General features: G+C 48.3%; 1 protein-coding gene across 1 annotated transcript; it reads left to right on the top strand.

Annotated features, from left to right (window-relative positions):
- The first annotated feature begins 3,435 nt into the window (after positions 1-3,435).
- LOC117852870 (WD repeat-containing protein LWD1) lies at positions 3,436-5,263 on the top strand. The gene has a single exon (XM_034735159.2). It carries the CDS (start codon positions 3,622-3,624, stop codon positions 4,861-4,863), a length of 1,242 nt encoding a protein of 413 aa, XP_034591050.1. The 5' UTR covers positions 3,436-3,621; the 3' UTR covers positions 4,864-5,263.
- Positions 5,264-13,181: the final 7,918 nt, after the last annotated feature.

Below are 13,181 nucleotides of genomic sequence, written 5' to 3'. Positions count from 1 at the left end.
TGCCGATCAGATCTCAGAAACAGATAGAGACTCTGATCCGCAGCTAAGATCCAAATGGCAACATCCAGTGATGCCAGGCGCTCAGTGCAACAGTTTATAAGCAACGACCGTGCCCTTTGCGGTAGCCAAGAGCCCAGGCACCTTCAGGAATCAGGATGCATTGCCCGACATGGCTAGGACTAGGAGGGTGCCAGAAAAGGGCATAAGAAAAAAAAAGCAACCTGACCGCGTGACAGTTCGGAACTACTAGATGATATAGGGCATCCCGAAAAGTGCACGCGATTCCCGTAAGTTGTTGTCGTGTTCATCGTGTTGTTCTTAGTTCTCCCGTTCAATATGAAACCGTGTATAAAGTGCCTTTTTTCTTTGTAAATCCATTTTTTGTTCAAGACACCTTCTTCTCGATCGGGAGATCATCTTCTTTCTCTCAGCGTGGAGGTCTGCCGCTACATATTCTTTCTTTCGAACAGCATAGGTCGCGCTAAGGTCTCCTCCAACAGTTAAGCTAGCACAAGCTTGTCCATTAAATAACTTTTTCAACGGGTGTGATGTGAGGTTTCTTGACGCCATGATCGATATCGATTCAGTTCAGTTCCTTTTAAAGGAACTGAACGACATGGATCGACAAGCATCAGATGACCATTTTACCGCAGGACGTTTCTGACATTAAGAGTTTCTAAGTGGACGAGTAATGTGAAAATTTGTTGATGCATAAATACAAAAGAAGTTTGAAGCAAGGACGTACTCTTTCTAACTTTCTTTCTTATTCTTTTGGATTTCTCTTGTTTTTTGTATTTCTCAGTTTTGAAAATTAGTCTAAGAACTCTTGTAATTTTTGTATATATATATCTAAGTGTGGATATAGAGGCCGAATGTTTATCCATTATTTGAAAAACTTCTTCAACAGTTTGTCTCATAAAACATTGCTCAAACCATCTTAGGTTATACATCCTCTCTCACGTCCATATAGTTTAGGGGTCCACTTTCTTTCTATGAACTATCTGTTGAAGAAGAGATAGTACACACACTTTCTCTCCTTACATTCTCTCATATATCCTCTCTCACGTCCATATAGTTTGGGGGTCCACTTTCTTTCTATGAACTATCTGTTGAAGAAGAGATAGTACAAACACTTTCTCTCCTTACATTCTCCCTATTCCATGTCAGAGGTGGCATTGTTGGAGGAGGCCTAACTAAACCAAGTCGCTGCGGATGTGCCCCTCCCTTTCTCACTCTTTGCTCCGTCGCCTCATCCGCGCCGGCGGCCGTTCGCAGAGGTCAGACCTGCCTCGGGATTTCTATACATCTTTAGGGGAAAAAAATGAGCTTGTACATCTTCTCGAGTTTAAGATTCGTGCACAAGATGTGAGCCATCAGATCTGCTTCTTCTCCACTCCTCTCTATCCTAACCCTAGCTGCCTACTGGCTGACCCTCGTTCTTGCCCGCGCCAATGAAGAGGCGAGGTTTTATGGTTTTAGGGCTGGAGGTTGGGCTTCTGCAACATCTGTCGGCTTAGAGAAAGGTTCTTGGTGGCCGGTTTGTCCGGTAGTGGTGGTGTGGGCGACACAGCTGCAAGAGCAATGCAGCGGTAGTCACCGATCGAGATGGTGGAAGATGACTGGATGGACACGGTCGTTCGGGCGACGACCTACCTTGGTTAGTAACCGACAGAGTCGAGATGGTGGTGATGGACGGAGCAGTAAGGCGATGGGAGCCGTCGCCCATGGGTGGAGGAAAGGAAAGGGAGGGCACGGCGGGGTAGCCATGGCGCCGTCCGAGCAGGGGTAACAGACTGACGGTAGCGTAGAGGAAGAGAAGATGAGAAGCTGGGCCTCTGATAGGCTAGAAGGTAAGAGTTTATCCAACCTTCCATTTCTGAGTCTTAAAAAAAAGTCCTATTTACCTCCTTGTACAATGGGCTAAGTTCGTGGTTCCTCCTAAGAGTCAAAAACCGTCTATTCTAGCTCCTCGTGCTCCTAAAACTGGACAACTGACCTCCCTATCCGATTCTAGTCCGGTTTTATCCTATGTGGCACTCATGGCAAAGGTATTGAGATGTGGATGAATTTTCGCTGATGTGTCAACATATGTAAAATAAAAAATAAAAGAAATAGCCTCGCTCCACCCTGTCCTGGGCTCCCGCCCGACCCCGGGAGCAACCGAGCAAGCAAGCATGGCTGCAATACGTGAGAAGGTTCAGAGGTTGGTGGCAGCGCCACTCGATCTGAGGTTGGTGGCAGCGCCACTCGATCTGCTGCTGGCGTGCTCCGACTAGCTCACCCTTTCCTCCTGTGGCCTCAGGCCTAGGCACACATACCATGTCAATTGTCAGCATCTTCTCTTAGCTGCAGCCCAGGAGGTGGATACGAACAAGTGTGGCACGGATCAACGGGCCAACCGGCCATGATAGCGGCAGCCACGGTACGAGCGACAGCCACTGAGCCCAGGGCAGGAGCCACGGCTAGCAGACGGACATGGCTATCATGGTAGCGAGCGTGCTATGTGCAGGCATATTGGATCGATTGATTGAACAATTAAGCTTCTTAATTTGGTAGGATAGTACTCAATTTTGTCCCTGAGATGCTCGATTGGAATTTGGATTTAGGTGCTCAATTAGGTCCTTGCGGTGCTCAATCTGGCTACCGCTGTGGCAAGTTCATGGCCACGATGCAGTTTGGTCCTCATCATTGCTGACATCAAGCTAACAAACATCCACACATCGTGACATCTGGGAACCCAGCTCGTCGGCCTCGTTAAGCGTTAGGGAGCAGAGGTGTGCCCAGTGAGCGACTGACTGACGTGCTTGCACGAAGTTCCTAGGGGTCACCCGAAAAGCGGAGGCCCCGACTCGGCCCTCGGCGTAACGACGGTGGGCAAAGAACGCTCGCAGGTCAGGAGGCAGGCGATGATGTTGGCGGCGTCCACGGCTCATCAGAGGACTACATCGAGGAGCACCACTAGCGGGTCACCGGAAGCGGATAAGAACCCTGACTGTGATGGGTGGGCGCGGTCGCGGCATTGCTCGACAGCTCCACCTAGATTGGAGAGGCCGTGGCCTGGGCTGCAACTGAGAAAGCGGGAGGGAGATGAAGATTACAGAGGCTGACATATGGGCCCGTCAAGTAGGTTGCCACATGTGATAGATGATGTGGCACCACGTAGGATAAAACCACGATACCATCGGGTTGAGGGGGTCTTATGTCCGGTTTCCAAAGCACGAGAAGTCATGATGGACGGTTTTTTGAGTCTTGGAGAAAATGCGGACTCGGTAGTAAATAGGACTTTTTTTTCCCTGTTTTAAAGTCTTTTTTATTGGTTCAAGGTGAAAAGCCCAATAGTTGGGCCATCTCGCTTCTCCTCACTCTACCGAAAGTGCAAAGGCCCAACCCACCAGCCGCACAATAGCGCAAGAAAAACACCACGCTCCGTCGCTCCCACCCGCAGCCTGCACACCACAATCAATCCCCTTCCCCACCACACCAGTCAGTCGAGTCGACTCGACTCTCTCCTTCCCAGAACTGAAACCCCCCAAATCCGCAGCACTTGCCCTATCCACCTCGATTCCCTTCCTCCCGTAGCGGCGCCGGCAGCGGCGCGTTGAAGGCGAAGGCGGCGACGCCATGGGCGGGGTCGGTGACGGCGATGCGTGGGCGGATCAGGAGCAGGGCAACGGCGGGGGCAGCCGCGGCGGCGGCGGCGGGGAGGCCAAGCGGTCGGAGATCTACACCTACGAGGCCGGCTGGCACATCTACGCCATGAACTGGAGCGTGCGCCGCGACAGGAAGTACCGCCTCGCCATCGCCAGCCTCCTCGAGCAGGTCCCCAACCGCGTCGAGGTCGTCCAGCTCGACGAGGCCTCGGGCGACATCGCCCCCGTCCTCGCCTTCGACCACCAGTACCCGCCCACCAAGACCATGTTCATCCCGGACCCGCACGCGATCCGCCCCGACCTCCTCGCCACCTCCGCCGACCACCTCCGCATCTGGCGCATCCCGTCCGCCGACGACGCCGCCGCCGCCGCCAACAACAACAACAACTCCGGCTCCGTCCGCTGCAACGGCGCCCCGCAGCCGGGCGTCGAGCTCCGCTGCGAGCTCAACGGCAACCGCAACAGCGACTACTGCGGCCCGCTCACCTCCTTCGACTGGAACGACGCCGACCCGCGCCGCATCGGCACCTCCTCCATCGACACCACCTGCACAATCTGGGACGTCGAGCGCGAGGCCGTCGACACCCAGCTCATCGCCCACGACAAGGAGGTCTATGACATCGCCTGGGGAGGCGCGGGGGTCTTCGCATCCGTCTCCGCCGACGGCTCTGTCCGTGTCTTTGACCTCCGGGACAAGGAGCATTCCACAATCATCTACGAGTCTGGTTCAGGTGGCGGTGGCGGTGGTGGCTCCAATTCGGGTGCTGGAGATGGCGGAGCTGCGTCACCGACACCGCTCGTCAGGCTGGGATGGAACAAGCAAGACCCGAGGTACATGGCCACCATCATCATGGACAGTCCCAAGGTGGTCGTGCTTGATATCCGCTACCCGACACTGCCAGTGGTAGAGCTGCACCGTCACCATGCACCTGTCAATGCCATCGCGTGGGCGCCACACTCTTCTTGCCACATCTGCACAGCTGGGGATGACATGCAGGCGCTGATATGGGACCTATCATCAATGGGCACTGGGAGCAACGGCGGCAACAATGGAAATGGTAACGCTGCCGCAGCTGCAGCAGCAGAGGGCGGTCTTGATCCCATTTTGGCATATACGGCAGGGGCAGAGATTGAGCAGCTGCAGTGGTCCGCAACCCAGCCTGACTGGGTTGCTATTGCATTTGCCAATAAGCTTCAGATTCTCAGGGTCTGATTGCCTAATTCCACCTGTTTCACTGAGAAGAGTTAAGAAAATGGGGGCAAACTTGGATGATAAGGTTAGACTATGGGAAGAAATAATCCTGCAATTGCTTTAGTGTTTCTTATCTATGCTGTGCACAACTGATATTCATGGCGGGTTGTTTCTAGTGATAGAACAGAAGATTTGCTAGTTAGAAGCTCCAATTGGCAATGAACCTTGTTTTTAGGTTAAAGTAGCAGCTCTGGTGTTAGTGTTGGTGATAATGGGAACTGAAGCTAGTTTGCTCATTGTGCTAGAATGTTCATCTGCTCAGTAGCATGTAGATTCACAGCTTAACTTGCTCGTTGAACTTGCGATGGTCATATGTGCCCAATAATGCTATAACTGATGAGCTTTCTTGTGCGTGTTGTTATTTGAGTTTTGTGGATTTCAAATGTGTATGTGTTATCGTGCCATGATTATGGTAGGTTATATCTGTTTCTGGTTATTAAACCTAATCGCCAGATGATTTGCTAGTTGTTTCTGGGTTTTTAGAGTACGTAGCTGTGCCAGATTTTGTCTTGGAAATAATTCGAATTTGGCAATGTGCCTCAGTTGTTCTTTGTGCTAGAATGTTCTGCTTGGTAGCATTTAGATGGTGAATAGCTCTTTAAGTTGCTTATTGGAATTTGGCACTGCAGCTAAGTTGCTTATTGACATTAGTAAGCTATGATCTGGGTTGTGTTGATATATTATTTCACTTTAATGGATTTCTTGTGTTGGTTGCATTAATGATGATACATGCAAACCTGTAGCTACAGTTTGTCTCCACATGTTATATCTCTCTCCTTTTGGATTCATTTGCATCCTATAGAATATCTCTTTGATTTTGTTGTCCAAAATGCTGGTGTGGGCAGATTTGATAAAACCTTGCATGCAATATTTAGCACATAGCTTGTGCTGAGTTACCATAGCACGTTTTGTTGCTGTGCTAAAGGATTAGGAATTTCTATTTCCAAAGAATAATGGTGTAACAAAGATGCGTGCATATAAATACATGTTACAAGTTTCATTCTAGGTATTTTCTTTGTTTACCTTTAGTTGCTGCTTCGTGGGTTCCTTCCTTTGCTGAATTTTGTTAAGTGAGTGTTTAGTGTTTACCGCTGGGATGGATAGGAAGGCATGCATATGAAATGTGAGCAAAGCAGCCAACTTCCCTTGTTGCATGACCTGACACAGGGCTCTTGTCAAAATTCTTCTATCACTAGCCAGATGTCTGGAACTTTCCACATAGAAATGTCTCTTTGAGTCTTTGTTATGAGCTGCAGTTACACACAGGATAACAAGGGGGGCATAGGGATAAGTTATCCTACTCATAAAAAGAAACCATATGCCCCCCTTTTCTATAAATTCGCAAAGTTTATTTGTGTTATTCTTCTTGTGAAGTTCGCATAACTTATCCCTATGCCCCCCCTTTTCTATGGTTTCTTTCTATAGGCTTTTGGGGGTGATCTATCTTGTACTGGTGTACATCAGCCGCCAGAATACCTTTGTATCTGGTTCTACTTTATAGTTTATATACCCTCGGACTACATGTACATTTGATGGGAGAATCAGATTAAGGCTGTTCCTTTTTCTTGGATCATCCAAGTATCCAGCAGCTACAGCCATCCTACTTTTGATTGAGGGATATTCTGAAAACAAAAGAAGATGCAACAATACCTTTGTATCTGGTTCTACTTTATAGTTTATATACCCATGGTTGCATACCTGCAACTAAAGTTTCTTCATTTGCAACCTTTAGTTTCTGTTTGCTTCCAGATCCTACTTTCATGTTTTGGATTCGAAGTTGTTCCAAACTATGCAAACGATTGTGCTTAGCTAATGATGAAAGGACAGTATAAGACTACCTGTTATGATGCTATCCTCGGAATCGGAAGGCAGCTATCTCAGTAAAAGCTGAGGCATCATTCCTTTTGTGAAATTCGCGTAGTTATTCCAGTTCCTTTTTTCATGCTTTACTTTTATGAGTAAGCTTTTGGGGGTGTACATCTGCCATATGGATACCTTTGTATCTGATTCTACCTTTATGTACCCACGTACGATGTACATTTGGGAGAATCAAGAATGGGCTGTTCCTCATACTTGGATCATCCAACAGCCAAATGCATCAACTGCCATTGCTTAAAGCAACAAGCCAGCAACCCTCATACTGCATTGTTTTCTCTCGAATAAAACAAGCATGTCTCCCCCGTTGGTCGTACATCTTTTCATTTCAAGATGCAACTGCTCCTACAATGCAAGCCTGCAGAAAGTACCGACCAAACATGCAACGAATGAACCGAGAGAGGCGTCCTCGTTAAGATAATCCGTGACAGTGCGCGTTCATTTAGGCCAACACATGAACACAGTTTGCAGAATTTCTGTAGCAGATGACGAGCAACGCTGTCGCTGGTGGTTCGACGAGTCCATCTCTGCCTACTTCCCATCTAATGCACCAGTGGTCTCATACAAACATTATTCAGTTCTTGAGCCATAAGCATTGATGTTTAATTGCTTATACACTGCTTGATAACAAAGACCCCTTGCATACGCTGCTTCTCAAATCTACTTGGGATAAATAAAGCTAGAAGTTTGAACATTTTCCTTGATGAGATATAGATGTTTAATTGACCTGGCATTAAACAAAGGCAGCAATTTTCCACACATTGTGTATGCCCAACATTGGCAACGACCTTGGCATCTTGAAGAACAACATATTTCCTTTCTTCCTTACCGCGTGCCCATCATTTATGTCATCAAGGGCCTGTCTGTAGCGTTTCATGGCTGGAATACATGAAAGAGCAAATGCCATAAGCAAAGTACAACTGATGGACCACATCGCATCTGGTTTATGGGATACGGCCATATGAGCAAAGTTGGCTCTGGATGATGCTTGCCGGAAGAGTCTAAGGCCCACTCTAAGCTTTGTTTAGTTGAATGCTTGCACGGGGGATCAGATCACCTCGCGATTTTTATTGGCCTGAATGGCTGTTTTCAGGTAAATTTGCCGTTCTGAGCGGCCCTTCTCGAAGGCTTATGTTATGCGTCTCGTTAAACACCGTCGCTCTCCCGAGAAGCCCGTGGAAATTCCGGTGCACGAGCGAGAAATTTCCACTTCTGAGTTTCCCCCGCTGCTGCCTGCTGGAAACCCTGCCTCTGGAAGCAGGAATGCGCGCAAAGCAGCAAATGGGCAATGGATGTGGCCCAACTAACAGGTCCAACTCACACGGGCTGGTCCGCTTTGGGTGGGATACGCGGTGTACTTTGCTCGCGTGGCCCACATAGAAAAAATTATTCTGCTCAGTTCTGGCAGATCAGGCCCATCTCTCGGTGGGCACGTAGCTCATCAAAAAATCAGTATACTATTCCTCCTCTGTTGCGCCTGGCCCGCTGGCCCGCTGCCAATTACTGCGTGCGTGCGTGCAGTACCTGTAATCCTGTATGTACGTATGGTTGCACAGCGCAGTAGATCCGTAGTACTACGACTGTACGAGTACCTATGTTTGTACGGTGCATACCTGCTCAGTCAGCACAGGGTGCCGGCAGTGCATGAATGCGCATCTGCCGCCATCATCTGCACTTTCTCACGTTTAACCGTACTATTCTGCACGCTGATTGAATACAGGAGTTACCATAGTAATTAACTGCTAGAAAAAGATAACGAAATGTCATCGTGACGATTGTGATTTGTGGACACAGCTATCAAGTAACAACAACAGTACACGGTAAGTAGCACTACCACTAGCATCGATGCTGCTGGCTTCGGGTGGACGCATGCAGCTTGCTGCTAGGCCCTCGCACATCTTTTCCTTTCCCTTTGGTCACCTGCGCTGCGCCTTTTGGAAAAGGTGGCCAACAGCGGCAATGGCAGCAACACCACCCCACCAGAGATCGAGCAGGAACAAGTTAGGCCAGCCTGCCGTAGTGTCTGTGATGAGCTGAGAGCCCTAGGAACAAGGCACCCAGACCCAATCTACTACACTCCACACCACATCCATGCTTGCTTTTGATGCCCTACACCCTACATTATTCATGCACTGATGACTACCTTTGAGGTGGTCTTGGTCCGGGGCTCTGGGCGGTTGGAATTGACACCACCACCACCATCACGCTACTGCAACTTCCTTGCCGGCCGGAGAGAGTATTCAGCTGCAAAAAAGAGGCAAGAAATTCAATTCCAAATGGATCCAGACACCACCATGCGAAGCAAAGGTGTCAGTGTGACTGATCCTTCATCATGAGATGGATGGCTCTCCAGCCAAGGATTGGCAGATGGACGCATAGATTCCCAGGCAGCTGCTACTAGCTAGCTGCTACAAAGAAAAGGATGGAGACGCAGAGGAAACATGCAAGCAAAGTGACGTGCAAATAAAGATGAGGTGTGCATGTCCTTTGTGTGTGGATCGATGGGGGTGACAACACGGGCATCTTTCGCCCTCATGATCAGGCCCAAGACACGTTCAAGTGGGTCATGCATGCACAAGCACAACCTTGGAAAAGATGAGATCTCCTCGGCACACTTTTTGCCTTCTTTCCCTTGCCCATGGCCTGCGCCTGCACCAGATCAGGATTTGTTTGTTTGTTTTGGTTGAAGGTCACCACTCGTCATGCATGGGGGGTACTACAAAAGTGCCCTTTTCCTTTGCCTCCAGGTCCTGCATTGGTTGGAGAACAGCATGACCTAAATAAAGGCCACGGACACCCATGCTTTCAGACGGGGAATATGCTACCTCATGTGGGGGCACAATTGGGCTACCTCTCCTCCTTTTCTTGTTGCATCCAAAGGGCTTTGGTTACGTTGCTTTGTTGCAACTTCATCAGCTCCCATCCCTCTCGGCAGGCACACATGTACATGCATCATGCGTTTACATATATCACATCTTGGCTTGCACGCCAGTAGATGAAGAAATCTAGATTAGAGCTTGGAAGGAGATGGGTCGTGGGAGGGAAATAAAAGATACTTCTGCAATTTGATGAGAGGCACGTTGCATTGCCTTGTCATGCTGGCCACAACCTTATTTTCTCCTCTTTTTTGGGGGTTCCTTTTGGCTACTGTCTCCACCCCCCACCATGGGAGATCCTTCTTCTTTCTCTTCTTTAGAGTGATCGTGGCGCAACAAGAAATGACTTGTAGGCTCCCTCCTTTCTGTTCCATTCGATTCCGATAATTATTTGGTCTATTCGATTCGACAGACGCGTGCATCCACGAGCAATACAGCACTTTTCACTTTCCCCTTGATAGACACTTGCTTTTCATGTAAATAAATGTATCAGGGATAATTCAGTTACTTCTTCTTTCCACTTGATTTGTCACATTCGATTGGACAAACAATGCAAATTCCCAACCCATTTCCCTTCTTAGGAGGCATCAGCATCAGGGATAGAATAATGGAAAGGAATAAAACATGTGAGTGGAGAACTATTTTGATTATATGTGTAATTTGCTAAAAATGTCTAAGATACAACCCAAGTTTAATGAAGAAAAACCAGTTAAATACTAGTAATTGAAATCCAAAGAACCTTAAAGTTTTTTTTTTTGAAAGATCAGCCTTGGAGTTTTTTCGAACCAACCGCACGCACAATTGCGCGATTCTAGAATCTGGACTGCTCGTTTAGTTGCTGACTGTGGCAATAGGAAGGGACCCAGAGACATCCAATGATAGTTGGCAGCTCAATTGGTGAGGCCCACCTAGCCACCAGGGTTCGTGAGATTCTGTGCCGGTAATCCTCCTGCTTCTAGCAGGGATGGGACCATCCTTCACATGCATGCAGTGTCTCCTCCTCCAATAGGCTTCTTCTACTGTTCTACACCATTGGAAATATCTAAAAGAGCAGCTAACATTTCTCTAGAAAAATGGATGAATTCCTGTACTCGAGTTCCGAGTGAAAAAAGGTTTATGATCGGAATCCGTTATTGCCAGTCGCCAGTGCTGACCAAAGGACGTACAGGTTCTCATTAGCATCGTTTTGGCCAAAGCAACCAGACTAGTACTACTTGAGTAGCTTGGTGGTGGTGTTCTGATCAGAAAGAAGGCTGACACCGAGCACTAGCCCCCGCATACAATTATGTTCTCCGATCAGTCCCGCTAAGCACGATAGAAGGATTAAGGAAGATGGCGCACTGCCAGCGATCGGAAAAAGGCAAGCAAAAGCGGAGGCCGGCAGCATGCGAGGGTTGCAGGCAGGTCTTGCAGCAACGGCGAACGCCGAACGGCGAGCTTCCCAGGCGACAGAGCATGGCCAGCAGCAAGGCCTAGGGCTAGCGGCATCATTGCATTACTGTTATGCACTGTTACTGCAGACACGGCAGCGTACAAGGAAAGGACGCTGTCTGTCTCACTGACTAGGCTAGAGTAGAGTACTGTAGGACACTTGGTCCCTCCTCAGATTCACTGTACACGATGAGGTTCAGGGCAGCGACAGTAATCTAACCATACGGGGTAAGGAGGTGTTTGGATACGAGGTGTTAAACTTTAACAGTATCACATCGGATGTTTGGATGCTAATTAGGAGAACTAAACATGAGCTAATTATAAAACTAATTGCAGAACACTGTGCTAATTCGCGAGACAAATCTATTAAGCCTAATTAATCCATCATTAGCAAATGGTTACTGTAGCACCACATTGTCAAATCATGGACTAATTAGGCTTAATAGATTCGTCTCACGAATCACACTTCATCTGTGCAATTAGTTTTGTAATTAGTCTATGTTTAATACTCCTAATTAGCATCAAACATCCGATGTGATGGGTGTTAAACTTTAACACCTTGTTTGGCAACAAGGCCTTAAAACGGGCGTGCCATGCACGATTGAAGAATTGGCACGATTGAAGAAGAGGAGGAGGAGGTCGTCCGACCTGTTCGCTTCAGCTTATCAGCCACCAAATAGTATTTTCCTTTCACAACAAATCAGCCGTTTCAGCCGACTTATAAGTTGAAGCGAACAGGCCGGCCGTCCGCAGATTCATTTGGGGGGGGGGGGGGGGGGGGGGCGGCAACAGCATCTACACTGGCGTCCTGCCCGGAGCCATTTATGTGCGTGATCTCCAACAGCGGCTGCGGATCTCGCACTAGGGCAACTCATTATTACTCTGGTCCATCGGTCACCACCCGGCGGCATGGGCAGCAGGCCAGCAGCTGTCGGTCCTGGCAGTTGCAACGAGTTTACATGCACGTTTTCCTGTCCAAGTTCAGACAGCGGTTAGTGGTTGCCTCTTGCCTCTTCTCTACTCTCTCGGCGACGAGCCCGTACTGGTGGTGTCTACCGGTTGTGGGATCAATCAAGCAGAAGACTTTCGCTTTTTTTTTTAAAAAAAAAAAGAAAAGCAACCGGCAGAAGTTCCGCTGGGCATGCAGCTCCCGCAGCTGAAGAAAAGAATGCTGCTGCTACCCGGGCAAGTAGATAAGAGGCCAAATACCTTTTTCGATACGAAACTGCAATTGCTGTACGTGTAGCGCGAAGCTTGCGGCACTGCAATGGGGCAATTTGCTGATCTTGATCTCTGCAATTGCCCCCTCCCCCTTTTTTTAATACCTTTTGTTCCGGTTTTATGCTTTTGTTTGGAATATCTGCAAATGACGGTACTCTTCTATTCTAAGGGAAAAGGTTGGCTTTATGTGAAAGTTGGTGGTTGTGCTACCTGGTCTCAGCGAGAGCTTGTCAAGCTGTTGTGCATTGCGCGACGAAATGCCGGCCGGCGTCATCACTGCAACTAGCCACGTACGGAGTGCTACACTAGCACTACTACCAGTGATGATGCTGTTAAGCGAACCTAAAGTGCATTTCCCCTTGCGGCCTTTTGCTTGCATCCTACGCTAATTGCGCCACGTCTAGTGTACGTGTGCGGAAAATGTTGGGTGGCCTGCACGCCCGTACCGTACGTACATGATGTAAACAACAGACAGGCACCAAGTGATCACATACAGGCTCTGTTTGGAACCCCACTTTTAACACTTTTTAACACTTTTCTATCCAAACACTTGTGTTAAAAGTAAGGTGTTAAAGTTTAACACCCTATTTTTCATAAACACATGGATGAGGTATTAAAACTTGCTAAAGGTGCTAGGCCTGTTCGCTTCAGCTTATAAGCTAGTTGAAAAGTTGAAACGGCTGATTTGTTGTGAGAGAAAAATATTGTTTGGTGGCTGATAAGCTGACTGAATAAACTGAAGCGAATATGCCCGTTAAAAGTGGTCCCGCTCTCCACTTTTTCCCAGGTTACCCTTATCTTTCCTCCCTCCCTCTCCGCCGGCCATAAATGAGGAGGCAATAGAGTGATTTCCCACCAAAGGTGTTAAAGTTTAAC

Source organism: Setaria viridis, chromosome 1, assembly GCF_005286985.2.
Source record: "Setaria viridis chromosome 1, Setaria_viridis_v4.0, whole genome shotgun sequence".
Lineage (NCBI taxonomy): Eukaryota > Viridiplantae > Streptophyta > Magnoliopsida > Poales > Poaceae > Setaria > Setaria viridis.
The sequence above is the reverse complement of the archived record's forward strand: the minus strand, read 5'-3'. Positions and strand labels throughout refer to the sequence as shown.